This window comes from Desmodus rotundus, chromosome 12 (genome assembly GCF_022682495.2).
Source record: "Desmodus rotundus isolate HL8 chromosome 12, HLdesRot8A.1, whole genome shotgun sequence".
In the NCBI taxonomy this organism is placed as follows: domain Eukaryota; kingdom Metazoa; phylum Chordata; class Mammalia; order Chiroptera; family Phyllostomidae; genus Desmodus; species Desmodus rotundus.
In genome coordinates, this window is record NC_071398.1 from 89,059,404 (window position 1) to 89,079,134 (window position 19,731).

The following is a 19,731-nucleotide window of genomic DNA, read 5'->3' on the forward strand; positions in this document are numbered from 1 at the left end:
TGTTGGCTACAGCACTCAGTGTCTGAGTGTGTTGGTGATCCCCGGGGTCACTGGGACATGAGGTGTGTCGCCGGCCCCTTGCTGGAAGCCTCTGTGGTCAAGTCTGCACTTGTGCAAAGTAGAGAAGGAGGGACCCCGGGTTTTGAAACTGGGTACCTCTCCCTGACCAGGCCCCTCCTGCCTCCCGTGTCCCGTCCACTAGCACCATAGACAGCCTGCAGCAGAGGCAAGTCCTGTGCGCCCTGACAGAGCCTCAGGAAACTCTGGGGACTCTGGCCTCACATCCAGGAGGCCGGGGGTCACTCTGCCCTTGCTGGGATTATCTGGGAGGGATAGCACTCCTTTATAAAGGCCATGGGGGCTCATGGGCCCAGTAACATTCCATGTGCCAAAGGACCTACCTGCCTAGCTCTTGAGTTCTGGAAGTGGGAGCTGGGAGGCAGTCCATCAAGAGCTTATGAAGATCAGAACCCTGGATGCATCCCCAGGTCCTCCCATCATCCTGTTGGCTCTTCTCCAGCCTCTGTCTGAGCAACGGGGCTGACCTGGGGACTCACTGCAGGGAGGGAAACAACTGAAGAAGTCACAGATGCAGTGATTGGGAAGTGATTCACACTCATAACACCCACTGGATTGTTGAGAATTTACATAGTATGTAGTGTGTATGTAACATTGCTCCTGAATCTGAAGGTGTTTCACTTTTCCCCTTCACCCAAATGCAGCATCTGGACCGGCTTATGAATCTCCCACTGGATTCCGTGAAGATGGAACCTTGTTACATTCAAGTCGACCTGCTTCAGGAGCGCTTGCAGGACCTCAAGAGCCGCTTCAGGTTCCCCCACGTCGACCTGGTGGTGCAGCAGACACAGAACTACATGCAGGAGGTGGGTGCTGCAGGGGCATCCCAGGGCTGAGGACCCTGCCGGGGAGGGGGAAGCAGGCGCTGGGGGATGGGACTGGAGGGCTGGGCCACTCCGGTGTGCAGCCACCACCTCTGTCGTCCTATCTGTCCTTCCAGTAGGCTTCGTCTTCCCTCCATACTGATGAATGTCCTCCAGCAGGAACATCTCCAGGAAGTAAAATGACATTAATTAATAATTGCTTCATTGAACCTCAGGGGCGCATTAGAATTGTCTGGGGAGCTTTTAAGAAATACTAGGCCCCACCTCCAATGATTCTGATTATACATATATATTTTTTGAAATGATTTCTTAATTATTGAAATCATATATCTATAGTTCAATAATTTTTAAAACATTAATAATTTAAAATGATGTTTTAAATGAAGTAATAATTTTAAAATATTATATTTTAATAATTAAAATTTTTTTCTACTCGTTCCCATTGCTTCTAATATGTGTCCAGGACTGAGATCCACTGGCTACAATGAATTCCCTAGCCTAGTTTAGCAGGAATCAGGCCCTCCATCACAGCTTTGTGTTTGGATTTCTTGTGTTTACCTGACAGGTTCCTTTCCCCCATGAGGAACAGGAGTGAGCAACCCGGACTTTTCCGTAGTCTGGTGGTTGATACATGAAGAGAGTGTGCTCACTGGGGTGTGAGAGCACAGTGGTATCTCACAGATTCTCCAGGGAAGCCCGTTGTGGGGCTGGACGCTGTGTCCGTTCCCGCTTTGGGGAGCTGAGAGGGAGGCGGGTCCTTAGATAAATTCACTCCCACGTAGGGTTAAGTGACCCATCTTACTGTCTAACCTCTGAGCTGTGGAGGACCGAAGAGGGCCGAGGAACCACACTGGGCAATCATTTCACAGAGTCCCTGTGATAACACCAGACACTGGTGAGGCTTATACAGGCACAAGGGCAGAGAGTGAGAAATCGGAGCTCCTTCCCGCTGCCCAAGCCCTGAGCCTGTTGCCACTGTTGCACCGAGCCCCGACGCTGCCCCTTTCCATCCTGGCAGAGTTGTGAGCAGAGGTGGGTGGGCGGTGGACAGAGAGATGTGCTGGGTGGTTTACCTCCACCTGAAAGTGCATGTGCAGAATTAAAGCAGCCAGAAACAACTGGAGATGACTCCTACCTCATCCTGTTAAGCCCGGGATGCAGGTACCAGAGGGTGGTGGAAGGGGACGACCACAGGAGACGATGGTATTTTCAATCCCGTGGTCTCGGGTTTTCCAGTCCAGAGAGATGAGAAGAGAGGATGCATAGGATGCGCACAGGCATACTCACATACATGTGCATGCACACATACATGTGCATGTGTGTGTGCTTCTGGTCTCTCACTGACCCCACGGTGGCCACGTGCCCATTTATGTCACAGTTCAGGTAGTAGGACGAGGACCTGCAGCTCTGGGTCACTCTCAGAGCAGTGCCTGAGGGGACTCCTCTCGGATGCTCAGCCCCGCCCTCTGTGCTGCCGTCCCAGTTGGACCAGGGCAGTGCCCCCTCCCTGACTGGGCTGTTTCTGTGTTGCTTTGGCCTGCAGCTCATGGGGAATGCGGTGTTCACCTTTGCACAGCTGCTGGCCCCGCATCTCGGGGCGGAGGCCTCGAAAACAGCAGTCGCCATGGAGAAGGTTAAGCTCCGAGTCTTAAAGGTAAAACCATTTTTTCATTTGTGGGAAGCATGAAACAAGAATGTCACCCCTGGGGGAGGCAGGAGAGGTAAGGGGGGACAAATGGTGACGGAAGGAGACTTGCCTTGGGGTGGTAAACACACCATACGATATACAGGTGGTGTGTTATAGAATTGTACGCCGGAAACCTGCAGAATTTTATTAACCAATATCACCCTAATAAATTCAGTAACAAAGAAACAAAGTAAAAGGATGTGACCGCTGTTTCTTTTAAAGTGGAAAATACCAGGTTCTTTCACTTGCCCCCTTTTCTTTCTCATCTTTCTCATCTGTGCTCCCTGGTTCCAATGACCAGCAGGTGAGTTTCCCCAGAACGACTCTTATGCCTCTTCTGCCATCTAGTGGCTATTTTAGGGACCACAGGTCCCCGGCATCATCACCCATCAGCTGAAGTGACACGTCCCCGTTTAATTTCAAAGCACTTGCACTTGACATGTATTGGCTGTCCCCTACAAGCAAAGCATTGTGATAGGTATTGCATGGAATATAAAAACAGACAAGGCACAGCCTATTTCTTCAAATAGTTTACATTTAAATTAGCCAACATATGTTAAAAAAATCAACACCTCATGGCAAAGGAAATATACTCCAAGTAAAAGATAAATGCCAAACGTTTTTAAAGAGAAAGATGAGATACCTGCCACATGAAATTGTTTTATTTGTAATAGGCTTCCTGTTTAAGTATATATAAAAGTGGTTTCGATAATAAGAGCTTGCACCGACATGCTATATTTTTAAAGCTTTTTAAAAGCGTATCCTGTTTCATTTGATCCTCACTGGAACTTGCAAGATAATTAGAATATGTCCCCATTTGAGATATGAAGAAACTGACTCTCTGAGAGCTGATGTGACTTATGTAAGGTCAATGGGCTAGTCCAGGTGAACTAGAGCTTGAACTATACCTAAACCTAATGCACTAATTTTTTACTTCTTCCTTCCCCTAAACCAGTGATTTTCAAAAAGTGTGGCACAGAATTTTTAAAACATGCATTACCTGACCTCTTTTCCCTTAGACTGGAAATAAAAAATGACAGCAGCCAACACAACAATTGCTGTCTAGTGTGAATGAATCAAAATCATACCTATTTGGGGGGGACAGATGGGCAAAAAATGTAATATTATTTTGGTGTGCTGCAGAATTTTAGTCAGTAATTTATGTGCCACGAGGTGAAAAATATTGAAAATCGTCACCCCAAACAGTGTTTGGAGCAGAAGATAAAGTTCCACAGAGCCTAGAAGGGGTCCCTGGATTTCAGACCTGATCTTGAGGTCTCACAGGCAGTAGGCAATCAAATTATTGAAAATAAAAGCAGCCCTAGCTGGTGTGGCTCAATGGATTGAGCACCAACCTGTGAACCAAAGGGTCACCAGTTCGATTCCCAGTCAGGGCACACAGCTGGGTTGCAGGCCAGGTCCCCAGGGGGACGGTGGGGGTGGCAAGTGAGAGGCAACCAATCAATGTATTTCTCACTCACTGATATTCCTCTTTTTCTCCCTCTCTTTCCTTCTCTCTTAAAAAAAAATCTATAAATAAAATCTTTTAAAAAAAGAAATTAAAAGCAATACTTACCATGGTAACACAACTAATAAATTGAAACTTGAAATCGAGAAAGAAAAGATATCAATGTCAATACCACCCCCAGTGTCAGGACACTTTCTACCTCTCAGGACAGTCTGTTTCTTCTCTGGATACATGTCCGTGCAAGCACATGCTTCCTGGTGTTAAAGCCGAGGTTCTCAGCAGTCGTCGGTCTACTTCTACCCTCCTTGTTAATGTCCTTCTTCCACGTGGCAGCCTTCTGTTGTTGGAACAGAGCTATAATGTAGCCCCAAATTATTACCTCTGGTATGAACGGTTTCATCTCTTTGACCATTCTTCACGGGGCCTGACCAGACGGTGCTTCAGTGTGTCTGTGATCCCCTTAAAGTGACACCGAAGAGCACACACTGGCCTCTCGGTTTGGACGATCCATGTGGTACAAAATGAATCCTCATCTTCCTTGGTCTAGATGCTAAACCCCTTTGATTAACCTGCCACAGTGTCAGCGTAGCTATGAGCCAGGCCTCTTCCCTCGCAGAAGTCATGGCAGCCCACAAAGCCTGCTTTTAGGGTGTAAATGAAAGAAGCAGATGACCGTGTCTCCCAGGGCCCTCCCAGGACGCCCCCAGGACAGGGGGAACAAAGTACAAATTCACCCCCCAGGTCTATGCCCAGCTTCTTTGTAATGCAGAAATCGCTGTGTTGATCTTGCCTCGGTTTCCGTATCTGTAAGAGGGGAGGGTAAGATGGGTGCTTAGCAGTCATAACCTCCGCCTAGAGCGTGAGAGAATCGCATAGAAAGACCTCCGAGACCTCAGAAGCACCCTGGGGTGCCCGGAAATTAGAGGGGCAAAGGTGATGAAGTGGGTGGCTGAGATTTTTGTTGATGTGAAAGTTAACAGATTGCAGTGTTGCTGTTGAGCATATGTTTCTATCTCTATTGACAGCAATACGATTACGACAGCAGCACCATGCGGAAGAGGATATTTCAGGAGGCACTGGTTCAAATCACACTTCCCACCGTGCAGAAGGCCCTGGCATCCACGTGCAAACCAGTAAGGGCTGGGTCACTCCAGAGAGCCTGCTTTTATCGCCTGTGGAGTCCAAGCACTTTTGGGGGGACAGGGGGGACCAGGATGTGCTTGCAAATAGGAGAATCGGTTGGCAAACTTTTTCTGCAAATGGTCCAATAGTAAATATTGGAGGCTTCATGGGCCATGCTATTTCTGATGCAACTACCCAGTCCTGTTGTTGCAGCCCCAAAGCAGCCATAGACTGTACACAGACAAGTGGGCAAATCCGAGTTTCAGCATAGCTTTATTTACAAAACCAAGCAGCTGGTGAGCTTGGCCGACCCCTGGACCAGACGGAAATCTCAAAGGGTGACGATCTGAGTTTGAGCCAAGCTATGGGTTGCCGTAGAAGAGCACCTGAGAATGCCAGATGTTCCTCATTAGAGTATGACTCATAATTCCTGCACGGCCTCTGCAACTTGACCTCCACGTCCAGGCAAAGATCTGAAGTAACATGATTGATTACAGGAGGAGATTTTTTCTGTTAAATCCAGTAACGTCTGGTTGGTGAAATCAGTGAAACAAATCACTTAAAGCTGTTACATACCCCAGGCGACCAGTGACAGCCCTGATTATGAAGTGTGACTTAGTCTGCAGAGCAGAGTAATGGGTGAGCTGACTCTGGGGGCTGGGCCAAGACCTGGGTTCGAGTCCTGGCTCCAAGTCCTGGCTCCTCCAGGTATCAGCTCTTGGGCCTTGGGCAAATCACTTTTCCTGTCTTCTGGTCTGGATTTCACTTTCCAGGAAATGGAGATAGTAACGCCTGTCAGTATCCTTGTTAAGATGGAGACGACTGGAATGAGGCCATTAACATGTGACGAGCGCTTACCATGTGCCAGGCACTGTGTTGAGCGCTGTGCATGGATTAGCTCAATGATTCTCAGGAAACCCTGTGAGGAGGTACTATTTATATCCTCACTGGAGCACATTGTAGCAATGAGGAACCCTGAGGGCTTAAGTCGTGGGCCCAGGATTCCAGAGCTGGCCACCGGCCGAGCCTGCACCCAGCTCACGCGCACTGGTAACAACCTGTGATGCACGCAGTGAGTGGGAAACACTGCTTTTACTATTTCCACATTTCAGAAAGGATCCATGAGCCTGGACATGTGCAGGGCTCTTGGAGCAAATGGTAAGGAGCGTTTAGAATTTAAAAAGGGCTTTTTGTCAGCGTAGACAGTCTCCGAGCATTGGACCATTAAAATCCTTTAATGAGTCATTTTACTGGGGCAGTGCCTTTGGTCATTTTTACACCCTGTCAGTGCCGTTTTTTTTCAGTGTCATCAGCATATCTCGTCTTTGGCATTTACTTCTGGGGGTGTATTTCCTGCATAGGAAGAGAGTGGATGATGCCAGAGGAGCAATCTGTCTACACGAACGGCCCTTGGCCTATGTGGTTGGAAAAGTTCAGCTTCCCGGAGGATGACTCAGTCCACCTCCGGATGGGTCGGCACACCGACTCTCTGCTTAGCGTGTTTTCCCTTTCTGATCCCAAAGGCAGCCCGGGGGCATCAGGACCTCCTCCTCCCCCAGAAAAGGGGAGGGAAAGGGAAGCCTTCCCTCCTCCTGGCCCCCTCTTTCCAAACACCAGCAGAGCTGCACCCAATTTGTAAAGGGCTCTCGTGACTTTTAATCAAGAGAGACTGGTGTCTGAAGAACCTGTGACCCAGAGTTTTCCGTAATGAAGGGTATGGTATCGGTGCCCAAAAATTTTTAAACATCTGGATTTACAGACTAGATAAATTAAGGGAGTTCCAGCTTCAGAGAAGAATTCTTTATTTTATTAAAGTGTGGTTTTTCTTGGCCCTTTAAGTTGCAGCTTCCTAGACCTGTGGTACTGAACTCAAGACGCACGTAAAAACTGCATGGGAAGCTTTTTAAAAGATCTGATTCCTCAAGCACCTCCCTCGGGGATTCAATTTAATTGACCCAGGGAATTCAACATAGGAGTGTTGCAGTTCATCTAGTTCATCTAGAAAGTCTGTTTTGTGAAGCCAGCCATGTGACAACTGTATCAGTGTCCCTAGAAAGTATTTCTTTCCGCAGAATTGTTCAGCTGGTTGAAATTTTGAAGGCCTCCTGTTTATTCAGCAAACATGTATCAATCATGTCTCAGATTTGGTCCCAGCCCTGGGTCCAGCCCACAGCCCTGCTGTCTGTTCTGAGGTTCATTCACAGCCTAGAGGCAGGAGACAGGCACACAGGACTCCATGTGATGAGCTCAGCAGGAGCCTTATGGGGACAGTTCCTCATGCTGGAGTTCCGAGGAGGTTGCCTAGCTTTGCACGTGGGGTCGGGGAAGAGGGGTCGGGGAAGAGGGCCACCCAGAATCCTGCTTTTGCCCAGTCCTGAGAGTGAATAACTGTCAGGGGAATGTGGAATGGGAGACCAGGTGGGAACATGGAAGGATGCTGCAGCCTGTGCCCCTCACTGCACAGAGGGGGAGAGGGACACAGAGTGGTCTCCCCTCTAAGGTGCGTGTATATAAAGGGACCCCATGAGAGCCCTCTATGAACTGGTCCTGGGCTACGGCAGAGTCCCCAGCCCTGGCAGGGGAGCTGTCTGAAGTGGTGGCCTCTGGCCACCTGTTGTCAACACTGTCGCTCCAGGCCAAAGACATCAAATCCCACTGCTAAGTCCCTGGCTGTCTACAAGGCGTGTGCCAGGGGCCGTTAGCAGCACCACTGGGTGCAAGGGCTACTGAGTTAAACACGGGGATGGGGTTGGGTGCTTTCCAGTTCCTGCCCCGTCCTCATGCTGATAACAGGCAAGCCAGTTGGAAACCCTCGGGAAGCAGGCAGGGTTAAAGGATTTTGCATCCTGCCCAGGCTTGTCTTAGAGGAATAAGTGAGCATCAGGGCCAGTCGGAGGGAAAGAGGAGAACATTCCTGAATTCCCAAAGAGTCCTTGACTAGAAATTCTTACACCCGAAAAGGTGCCACTAATAAAGTCAAACACACATCTACTCCAGGACCCAGCAGTCTCATTTCCAGGTACCTACTCAGGACGAGTCAGTCCTTAACTCTACAGAAATCATGCACAAGAATGTTCATAGCATCTCTGTTCCTCACAGTCAAAAAGTGGGAGAACAGTCTCAGTATCCATCACCAGGAGTATGGATAAACAATTTTAGTTTATCCATACGATGAATGTCTTATCCATAAAAAAGAACAAGCTACTGATACATGTGGCAACATGGCTGACTTTCAAAAATAAACACAAAAGAATAGCCAATTCCACTTCCGTGAAGTTCAAGAACAAGAGAAACTAGGCCACTGTGATAGATGTCGAATCAGTGCTTATCTCCAGGGGGACGTGGACAGGAAAGGGGCATGGGAGTGATGTCCTCCGTCTTGATTTGGGTTGGGGTTTCATGAGGTTATTCATGTATGTAAAATCATTGAGCTGTACTTTTCACATTTGCATTTTATTGCATGTAACATATACCTTGGTAAGTGCTGTTGGCACTTAAAAAAATGAAGAAGGAAGTACTTTGGTTACAGTGGTGTAGAAGGAGGGCCCCAGACTCACTGACACCCCTTGAGGTGATCAAATCTCCCGTCTACCCCCTTAAGTGCTTGCGGTGTGCACCCAGTGTGAGGAGTGGCGTCCTGGGGCTCAGGGGCAGGACTCATCCTTCCAGTATCCCCCCCCTCCCCACGCACTGGCATCTCACGCCTGGTCCTCTCTGTCTCTCGCTCTCCAGGAACTTCAGAAATACGAGCAGTTCATCTTTGCAGATCACACCAACATGATCCACGTGGAAAACGTGTATGAGGAGATTTTACACCAGATCCTCCTTGATGAAACTCTGAAAGGTGAGGGGAGGTTTACTGGTGCTGGGGGGGGAGCTCTGGATAGAGGGGAGCGCCCCAGAAATGGGACTCAGTGCGGCCAGCTAGGTTTCCTCTATGGAAATGAAAGCGGCAGAGCCAACGTTGCTGGGGAGACGGAGGTGGGAGAGAAGGAAGAGGGGAGGAGGGAAGGGCACTAACCTTGACTGCGCACACACTATACTGGGATCCTTAGATAGTCTCTGTCTCCCAATACAAATAAGGACGCCGTGAGATGGAGTGTTAAGCTTCATTTTTCAGATGAGAAAACTGAGGTTTGGAGAGATTAAACCCAGAGTGCCTCATGACCAGCTGTCTTCCTCCAGCTGTTCCAGACAGAACAAAGGACAAAGGGCTCCTCTTAGTCACAAGCCCACAGCTCCACCCGCAGTGGGAGGAGGTGGCCTCCGAGCAGCTGCTCTCACAGAAGAGACCCCGGCAGTGACCCATGCGCTGGGAGGCTGGCTGGGACTTGGACATCCCGCGGGGAAGCAGGCCTCGATCAGGACAGGGGTGTGGACAGGGAAAGCTTGGGTAGAGATGGGGAGGAGGGCCACCCATAAAACTGTAGGCCTGACACATAGCTGGTCTCCACGGGGAAGGTGTTGAGCATCCCAAAACTCTGCCACAAAGGAAACTGGCCAAGCACAAGCGCCAGGTCCCAGCAGCTCATCACTGGGGGTCTGATGACATAAGGGATGGAAAGGTGTCTGCAGTGTCTGCGCAGAGGACGGGCTCGGTCAAGGCCACTGCCAGGCCACCATGGCACCTGGGGAGGATTAGAAAAAAGCTCCCTTCACCTGAAACCTATCTATATAACTTTATTAACCAATGTCACCCCAATAAGCTCAATTAAAAAAAATTAGAAGTTACAAAATAGTTACCAGGATGTAGTAGAGCATAGGAAACACAGTCAAATTATATTGTAATAACTATGTATGGGGCCAGGTGGGTGCTAGAAATATTGGGGGAAAACACTTTGTAAAATATGTGTTTGTCTAACCACTGTGCTGTACACCTGAAACTAATACAAAATAACACTGAATAATACTGAACATAAACTGTAATTGAGAGACACATGAATCGGTTGTCTCCCATATGTGCCCTGACCGGGGATCGAACCCACAACCTTTTCTGGTGTACAGGACGATGCTCCAATCAACTGAGCCCCCCGGCCAGGGCTGCATGTAAACTATAATTTAAAAATAACATTTTAATTAAAAAAAAGAATTTGTCACATCTAGAGAGGGAAATGCTAGCAACAGCAATAAAAGAACTCCTTATTTTAAAAAAAGAAAAGAAAAAGGCTCCCTTCCTCCAGACCCGTGACTGCTCTCTGTCCAAAAATGGCCATGATATGCCGATCGTGTGAGAGCAGGACACGCTTCTGCAGCTGCTGGAGATGACCGTGCCGGAACCTGCGCTGTCTCTGATGACAAGGGCACCCCCCCGGGATGCGACACTCTTCTGCTCTGTACAACCTGCACGGCTATAAGCAGGGGCTCATTGTCAGAAGTGCCAGCTGTCATTACTAGTGTGGTTGTTCCTCCTCTCCAGGCCTCTAAGACTGAGCAGGACGGACAGAGGTCTTCATTTGGGTGTGTCCGGTATTTCTGCTGTAGCATCTTTGCTGCAGGCATTTTTGCCCCAAATATTTTTGACCCAGAACTAATTGGCCAAAAGGCAATTTTTCCGTGAGAAAGATAAAATTATGTCAAATAAAAGAGGGACATGAAAACTGAATAACAAAATGTAAAAAGACTTGATTGCCAAATACGAATATTTACATACATTTAATACGTGTGTCAGTTCACGGCAATACTGCGCAAGTAACCAATTTTACCTTGTGGAGGGCACCTAAGGCCTTGCCTTTGTTCTATGGGACAGGTGGGTTCAGCTCTGCACCCTCAGCGGCCCTTGGGTGCCTCTCTTCCTCTTCCCAAAGTAGCGTTTCAAAATAAGAAACCGACTAACTCTTGGGGCAAAAATCATCACCATCTGGGAAAAAAATGCTAACTATTTTAAGATCACCACTATTTATTTCCTCCGCTACTTTGTCAATGGAGAAATGATACCAAACCTGACCAAAAATAATAAATAAATAAATAACCCTAAAACCAAAAATAAACCAACACAAAAAACAATCAACAAGTTATTTTATTATCTTTTATGGTGATTGATTCATCAATAAAGAAATGAAACCAAAAAAACAAAAAACAAAAAAAACCAAAAACAAAACGCACAGTCAACCAGTTATTTATTCTTTTTTTTGTAGCAAAATAGCCTTATGGCCAGTTAGTTGTGCAGCAGAGACATTTGCGGCCAAGTTGCTTGCGCAGAGGCCTCTACAGCAAAGACGCAGTAGGACAGCGCAGCTCAGCGGGGCTCCTCTCTCCGGGTGCTCAGGGCTGAGAACCTGTCACACACGCAGGGCTGCACGATGGGGAAAGTGGAGAAAAGCAGGCCAGCTCCTGTCCTTGCGGGGGCTCAGGCACGGTGGCTGTAAACTGACGCCGCACAGATGGGCCGCCAATAAAATGCGGTGGGGGCCGTACGAGGGACCCAGGGCTACCGTCATGGATTGTGAGCTCCTTGACAGCAAAGGCTGTATTTTCTCCCATCTTCGGGTTCCCAGAGCCTGTCCTGTAGTCAGGGCCCAGTCGGTGTTTGTTGTTTGAATAAATGAATGTGTGGAGGAATGAAGGAGGGAACACTAAGGAGGTCCAGAGTTTGGTATGCGTTTGCAGGCTTCCATCTTCATGGCAGGCTACCCAGAAGAGGGTGAGTGTAAGCAGAAACTTGAACTTGAGACATTTGGATAGCCAGAAAAGCTGAGAGGAAAGTTTGGCTTCTGGGTAAAATCAGAAAAGCCCAATCGGCCGGGGCAGAGCGCTAACATCCTGTTTTGTTTTCTGGTGCCCCAGTGATAAAGGAAGCTGCTGTGCTGAAGAAACACAACTTATTTGAAGACAACGTGGCCTTGCCCAGTGAAAGTGTGTCCAGCTTAACGGATCTGAAAACCCCTGCGGGGTCAAACCAGGCCAGTCCTGCCAGGAGAGCCTCAGCCATGCTGCCAGGAGCTGCCGACAGCGAGACTGCCAGCAACGAAGTATTCCAGGAGCCAGGGGAAGTGAAGCAGCCTGGGGTCCCTAGTCCGTTGGCCCAAGAAGAAAGCCTTTGTTTCCCAGGGGGGGATGGGCAGGTGATCACGTCAAGCATGGGTGACCCTGTTGTGAATCCGGTGGCTGCAGAGGATGAGGCAGGAGCCCCAGGCACACACCCACCAGAGCTGGAGTTTGGAGGGACCCCTAAGGATAGAGAACCCACCCAGGAAAAGCCAGAATCCATCTCTGCCTCAGGCTCCTTGAAGGAGCTCCGAGATTTGTTGACAGTGACCATTGAAGTGCCAGTGGACTCTGCCACCCCCAAGATCGAGAAGGATGTACCTCAGGAGACCCTTGTGCCCCAAGAAATTGAAAAAGAAAAGGAAACAACCCCAACCTGCCCAGAGGCCAATCAAACAGCTGCCTCCAGCCAGGACACCTGTGAGGACGGTGGAGCCCAGGAGAGGGAGGCCTGTTCTCCTGCTGCTGCAGAGGCCGAGGCCCAGGCTAGTGGGGCGGAGTTGGAGGGCTGTGCAGAGGCTCAGCCAGCCTGTGGAGGGCTCAGCCAGGGTGCCAGCAGCCCAGGCACCACAGAGGAGCACGCAGAGGCGGGGGAGCCCACTGGGAGGGAGCCCGCAGGCAGGCCTTCCGGTCCTGATGCCCAGGAAGGAGGTATGGCCACGCCACAGGGAGATTGCATTGTAAGTTCTGAGCCCAGCGGCCCTGGGGAAAGCCAGGTCTCTGTGGAAGAGGAAGTGGTGGGAGGGGAGGACAGCAAGGCCCAAGCTGCTGCCAGCGCAGATGCAGAGAAGATCAAGGGTGCCCGTGTTCATGAGTGTCAGTGGGTGGTCGAGAATGCTCCAGACACCGACATCCCAGGTCCACAGACGAAGGACGAGAGGGAGAGTCCCCCAGAGCAGCCCTCAGAGGAGTGAAAGGGACAATTTGGCAAAAGTATATCTTTGAACAAACTAACCCCCATGGGTTAGTTATGGGTACATTTAGGGTTTGCATGCTACCAAACAAAAATTTATAAAGTGCTTCCTTACTTTGCATTGAAATCAGACAGAACACACAGAGGGCATGAGCACGGAGGCAAACCTTTGTGGAACTGAACTGTTCCGCCATGAATTACTGCTTTAGCATTTTAATCAGAATTACAAAGGCAACGCAGTGTTTGGGGTGAGAGGGAGCTGAGGGTGTCCAAGGGCGGGAGTGGGTGTCGCATATGAAGACGGAGAAAGCAGTAGGAGCACAGTTTTCAACACACTCTGCACATTTTCTTTTGATGCACTTTAAGGCTTTTCAATTCTTCCTAAGAATGAAAACACGGGCTGTAAATCCAGCTTCCCGTGTACTCCACCCACGTCACCGTCTCTTACAGACCCAGCCGTGGGTCTGGCTGCCCAAAAGCGAGGGTGGCCATCAGCAGTGCCCTGCTGTGTGCAGCCCCTGCAGAGCCTGAGCGAGGGCAGGGGTTGCTGAGCAGAAACCCAGGCAGGCTCTGGTCTGCAGGGCCTGCAGCCTGGGCCCGTTAACTAATTCTGCTCTCCACATCCTGTCAATTAATCTTGTGGATTCTTCTTCATTAATCACCTTTCGGGGAAATTCAAACGAGGCAAGAAAATCTCCCTTGCACATTGAAGCGTTCCAAATTAGCCTTAGACTGTGCCGAGAAAGAGCTTAGCTGAATTATCGGGCGCGAAGCCTCCCAATTAAACAAATGTTATTGAAACAGCTTACTCTTTGCCACATGCTGTGTTCAGCATAGTACCAAAAAAAGAAAAAAGAAGGGATAAGGTGCTTTTGTTCAGTGGAAATGAAAAGGCCCAAGGGAATTTAAGAAAATGTCAGTTTTCAAATGATAAGCTTTCTGTGCTGCCAGGAAAGCTTTCTGTCTTTCTATTGAAGCAGTCCTGGTTCACTCCCAGAAGGAAATAAAGTGAATAAATGAATAAAATGAATTAGAAGAGAGAAAGAAAAGGGAGAGAGAAGAAGAGAGAGAGAGAAAAGCCAAGATATGTCCATAGCATCAAGCTGCAAAGATGTTACCAAAGGTAGAAGAGATCACTTGTTCAGTCAGTTAGCCGGTTAACTGAGTCTGTTACATCCCAGGCACTGGAGATCTGTGCCTTAAAAGATCTGTTCCTCTCTCCCAGAACCTACACTCTAGTGGAAATAGACACAAATACATCTTCCACATTGATTGTGACCTATGCCTGTTAATGCTATAGGTGGAATGGGCTTCCAGAAGATTAAATGAAGAAGTATTCTATTGTCCTTCAGAAAATATCAGTTTATTGCCTGGCTGGCGTGGCTCAGTGGATTGAGTGGCTGCCTGCAAACCAAAAGGTCACAGGTTTGATTCCTGGTCAGGGCACACGCCTGGGTTGCGGGCCAGGTCCCCAGTTGGGGGTGCGCACGAGGCAACGGATTGATCTCACGCACATTGATGTTTCTCTCCCTTCCCTTCTCTCTAAAAACAAATAAAATCTAGAAAAGAAAGATAGAAAATATCAGCTTATTTCCTAAAAGCTTCAGAACCAGCACTACATCTCCATCTTTCCACAAATTTTAATATTAGATCCCAATACATTGCCCTAAGAGCTCAGTTTGATCATCATCAACAAGGAAGTTTATATCAATTCTTTAGAGGATTTATCCCACCCTGTAACCATTTAAGCAGGAATTCAAAATCGATTTCTAGGTCTTAAAGGATGAAAGATGATCAGTATCAGTACAATTTCCTGTTTCAACTTTCCTTACTGTGCTTCGATTCTCACACCTATGAAGGGTCTCCTTACAGGTGAAGAAGGTAGAGGCCACTCCTCCCTGGTCCCTGTGATTCCAATACCCGCTCACATGCTTGCACTTAGCATGAAATACTGAAGTTCTCCTTACTTCCTGTCTCTTCCAAGGGCTCTTCTCAAGGGCAGAAACGAGGGCTTAGCCATTATGTGTGCTTCCTGTGAGAAACACACAGCTTTGAATCACGGCTCTCTGACTCCTCAGGTCACATCAACGTCCCCAGTGCCTAGCAAGGAACTGGCCTGTGCCAGGCCGCTCAGGAAATGTGGGAACCCAACACCCACCACTCTGCTGTGCCGCGGCTCTTTGGGGCTTGCTGTCAGCCAGGGAGATGCTTTCCAATTGGGCTTCCTGCCCTTGTGGAGTCTTCCCCTAAATCAAGTCCAGATGGCCACGTGGTCAGATGCTGTGCCCAGCAAGGCAAGGAGCCAAAGGAACGGTGCCCAGCCCTGCCCAGGGTTGTCCTTCCCTCCAGGAGAATTGTGGAGAGGGAGGAGGTCACAGTCCAGGCTGCCACCACCCTGGAGTTTCCCAGCTGTCTTCCTTTCCTCACTCACATCAGGGCTTCTTAAGCTCTCGGAAAGCAGAGTGATTCTTTCCAACCCTGAAAGAGAGTGCATTTCACTGCATCGGGCGGATGAACATCAGTGCCCTGCCTTGGCCCGTCCTGTAGGCCCGAGGGGACTGGGCACGAAGTAAGAGGTTGCACTTGAGAACGCAAAGCACTTTTCTGTTTCACAGAAGACAAATTCACTAGACTACGCAGGATGATTGTCCCATTTGCAGACGGAACAGGAAACTAAAGTGCATTAAAAATATCCCTTATTCATTTTAAACTGTTGAATGGAATAACTTCACACTAGCGTGAGTTTGTTGCTTTTCACACGGACTTCTCTGTGCTGCTCCAATGGTTTCCAGGTCGGAGCAAGGTCACTGTGATTCCAGTGAGCAGCACGAGCAGCCTGTGCAGGCCGCACCGGGCTCTCTCCTGCAGGCAGGTTATTAGAAAGGCATCAGACCTCAAGATATGCTATTGGGCAAAAATGCCACGACTTAAAATGAGTTATGTTGCTGTTGACCTTCCACAAATAAATAATATTTCTTTCCTTAAATAAACAAACAAACAAATTTCTTTCCTTAGAGAAATTAACTGGTCATCATCTCCCTTGCAGCTTGGGCTAGTACCTTGCATTAGAGAGAGTAAATTCTCTTTTCAAAAAAAAAAAAAAAAGTATTTTAGAGACCACAAGGATGAAATTCCAGTTTGTCCAAAAGCTTTCTAAAGAGGCTGGGTGTGAAAACCTGCAGGCTGGTAGGCCTGATCTTCTACATTCTATTAAGAAGATCCTCAAGTCTGGTGTTGAAACCTCCAGGCTGGAGCCAGTGATTTCAAAGGGCTTCCCAATTCTCCCAGACAGGCGACTTTATTTCTTTATAATAAGCGCTAAGTGATATATGCTACACAGCAATTTTAACATGGGGAAGGGGAGGGCGCCACGGACTAAAACAGTAACACGGTCCGCTGGGTAAAACGCTGTCCGCGTGCGCCTTCTTTACCGTAAACAAACGGGTTTGGGGATTTGCCCTCTGAGGTCTGCAACGGCAAGAAAAAACAATCTACACTGTGGATTGATGGGGTTTTCCGTCACTATGTAAAGCAAATAAATTTAAAACACTTTGTAACCATGCATTTACTCTGTCAAGTGCCTATACTCCAATAAAATGTTCATCCTTGAAGAGATGTCCAGATGTCCTGTTTCTTTGGAATGGGGCTCGTTTCTTCTTTTAAGCAAAGGTCGTAACTTGAGCTGGGAGGAGCAGCCCTCAGTGATGCAAAGGTGAGTCTCTGTTGCCACGTGATGGAACTTTTAATTTTCTGTCACCAGGAAGAAATCCACAGGGAAGTCCCTTCGTGCCAGATGTAATTATGCTTCGAAACTGCATGTGCCTGTTTTGCTAGGAATTAGATTATGTCTAACTACAGCAATGGGCAATTACTCTTGATGTAATTGAACTGCTGTGCAAACAAATTCATTTTCACTGGGTAACGCTGAGTGACACATTCATTCTTTCTCTAATTGTAAATAAGACAATACTTACTTGCCGATGTCGACAGTTGCTCATTCATCCATGAGTTCGCTTCATCCCAAAAATAATGACGGCGGATCAATTACATGCTGGCACTCTAGTGGGTGCTGGAGAAACAGGTGCACAGGGTGGACATGAGCCCTACGTCAGCAAACTCAAATTCACAGGCCGACATGGCCAGGGGGAGCCCAAGAAGGGCATCTGCCTCCTTGCCTGGCATAAACCTTGTCTATAATCTCAGCTTTAGTTCTATGGCACCGACAGCTTCAGTCTAGAGAGGAAGGGACATTGGAGAAATCAAGTCAGGGGTAATGGGACAGCGGGTGTGGCAGAAACCTCACCACCCCTCTCTTCCTGCCATACCAAGTACCCAGTATGCGAGAACCCTTCCCAGAGCGGCTTCTCCGCAACTGCTATTGAGGGCCAATGATCAGACTGGAATCGGAGGTGAATGGGTTGATTTGAAACTGCTTCTGCATAGTTTTTCTTAGATTATAGGTTTATTTGGTGTGGCTAGGATGGGGCTGACGGGGGTCATGAGAGGAGTCAACTACACTGGTATGCCACTTCTATAGTTGCGGTATCAATAATTGTCAAAAACTGGAAAACAACACGTGTGTCCTTTAGCTGGTGAATGCATGAACTGTGGTGAAGCCATACAATAGACTACTACTCAACAATAAAAAGAAGTGCTCCGCGGACATACCCCGCAACATGGATGAGTCTCGGCATAATTAATGTGGAAAAAGCCAGACGAAAAGGGAGGCGTACTATACACTTCCTTTTATACGACCTGATGGGAAGGGAAAAACTACAGAGCTAAAAATAGATCATTGGTTGCCTGCAGTTGGGGGTAATGGGAGGAATTGATTGTGAAGTGGCAGGTAAGGGAATTTGGGGGATGAACTGTTCTCTATCTTTTTAAAAAGATTTTATTTGTGTACTTTTAGAGAGAGGGGAAGGGAAGGAGAAAGAGAGGGAGAGAAACAGCAATGTGTGGTTGCCTCTTGCATGCCCCTGTGTGGAGACCTGGCCCACAACCCAGGCATGTGCCCTGACTGGGAATCGAACTGGTGACCCTGTGGTTCGAAGGCTGGCACTCAATCCACTGAGCCACACCAGCCAGGACTGTTCTATATCTTGATTACAGCAGTTGCTCCAGGACCATACATGCATTTGTTAATACTCATGTAACTGTATACGGAAAGGGTGCATGTTAGTCCTATGTAAACTATACCTCATTAAAGATGACTAAAAATATATTTTCTTAAATGGCCCAAGTTTTCAACAATGAGGAAATTATTAACTATATTGTGAAACTTTATACAGTAAAGGATTACACAGTTGTTTTGGATGTTGTTATACTTTTTCTCTGCCTAGCAGGTTATGAATATCCTCTGTGTACGGGTGAAATTTCTGTTTCTAATTAGAAGGGGCCAACGTGTTTTTCCACTTTCCCCTGTAGCAGAGCATGGGTACATGACGTATGCTCCACCGGTCAGTCTCACTCTTACAACATTTCCACTCAATAGAGTGGTAAGAGAAGGAGGTATCTCTGAAAAAGCCGTTCTGCTGCAGTGGGGGACTGTGGCAGAGAGACCCCAGCTCTCAGGGGGCCGTGACAGAGGGTCTAGTAGCGAGTGTCCCACCTCCAAAGTCAACGGTACAGTTAAATTCCTTAAGCATTCTGGTGCTATGATTTGGGATGTATATTCCTCAAGCCTGGTTCTCGTGCCCTCCAAGATTTTAACATATTTACATTCATTTAAATTTTAAGCGGATTAATTGGATGAGCAAGAGTGTTGTTTGCAACCAAGAACCTGAACTGATAGAATAGGACAGGGTCATTAAAAATTATGTGTGTGACCAGATCCTCAGCAACGTGAGCGAAGACTGCGTCTTCGATACAGTGGCGTAGGCCATCGCCAAACAACGTGACTTGGGCCCGGCGATGACGTCAGCACATGGTGGAGATGAACACCATCGTCTCCAGCAAGCAGCTCTACAGCAAGGTACAGCCCTCATCACTCATCTAACAAAGTGGAAGCAGAGTCTTCACTTTAAATGCAGGAAGAAGAGAGAGGAGAACCAACTGTGTTCTCCACCTGCAGGCCCCCCGACTCGTCAATACCCTGAGCTCTCTTATTTTCACTGCATCGGGGTGTACCAGCCAACCGGGAAAAGGATTGTTTACAAACAGTCTGCAGTACTGTGGGAAAGGCTTAGTTACAGTTTTGAGTTTTTTAAAAAAATCCCAACAAGATCACTATACATGCATAGGCCAAAAAAAAAAAAAAAAAAAAGCCTCAAAGAAAATTTAATGAAATGGAAAATGTGGCTTGAGCTGCTGAGATTTTAAATGGTTATTATTGTCTTTTGAATCCTCTCCCTGCCCCTTGCATTCCATAATGAAGATGTATTACAGTCAAAATCAGAAAAACTTGAATGTTCAAAAATATTTTAAATTTGAACCTAAATTTGGCCTAAGCTCTGTTTTCCTAGGATCCCGTAAGTCAAGGGATTCTTTGGGTGCATTTCCTCCTATCTTTAGGCCTGTTAACAACAGTGTGTGATCAGGAGTGATATATAAAGCAAAAGGGGAGGAAAAACACCACGCTAGACACAGTTGCCACGGTAAAATTGGTTCCCTAAAATAACCCTTTGACTGAGCTGCTTCTTTGAAGTTCTGATCT

The 19,731-nt window shown here is 47.8% G+C and overlaps 1 protein-coding gene across 1 annotated transcript in view; it reads left to right on the forward strand.

Moving 5' to 3' along the window:
* NIBAN1 (niban apoptosis regulator 1) overlaps positions 1-16,691 on the forward strand; it is a 121,990-nt gene extending 105,299 nt beyond the window's left edge. Inside the window, exons 10-14 of the mRNA XM_024552662.4 lie at positions 723-884; positions 2,446-2,556; positions 5,083-5,190; positions 8,912-9,023; positions 11,963-16,691. Coding sequence (XP_024408430.2) covers positions 723-884; positions 2,446-2,556; positions 5,083-5,190; positions 8,912-9,023; positions 11,963-13,077 — 1,608 coding nt within the window. The 3' untranslated portion in view covers positions 13,078-16,691. The remainder of the gene's footprint in view (positions 1-722; positions 885-2,445; positions 2,557-5,082; positions 5,191-8,911; positions 9,024-11,962) is intronic.
* The last annotated feature ends 3,040 nt before the right edge of the window (positions 16,692-19,731 follow it).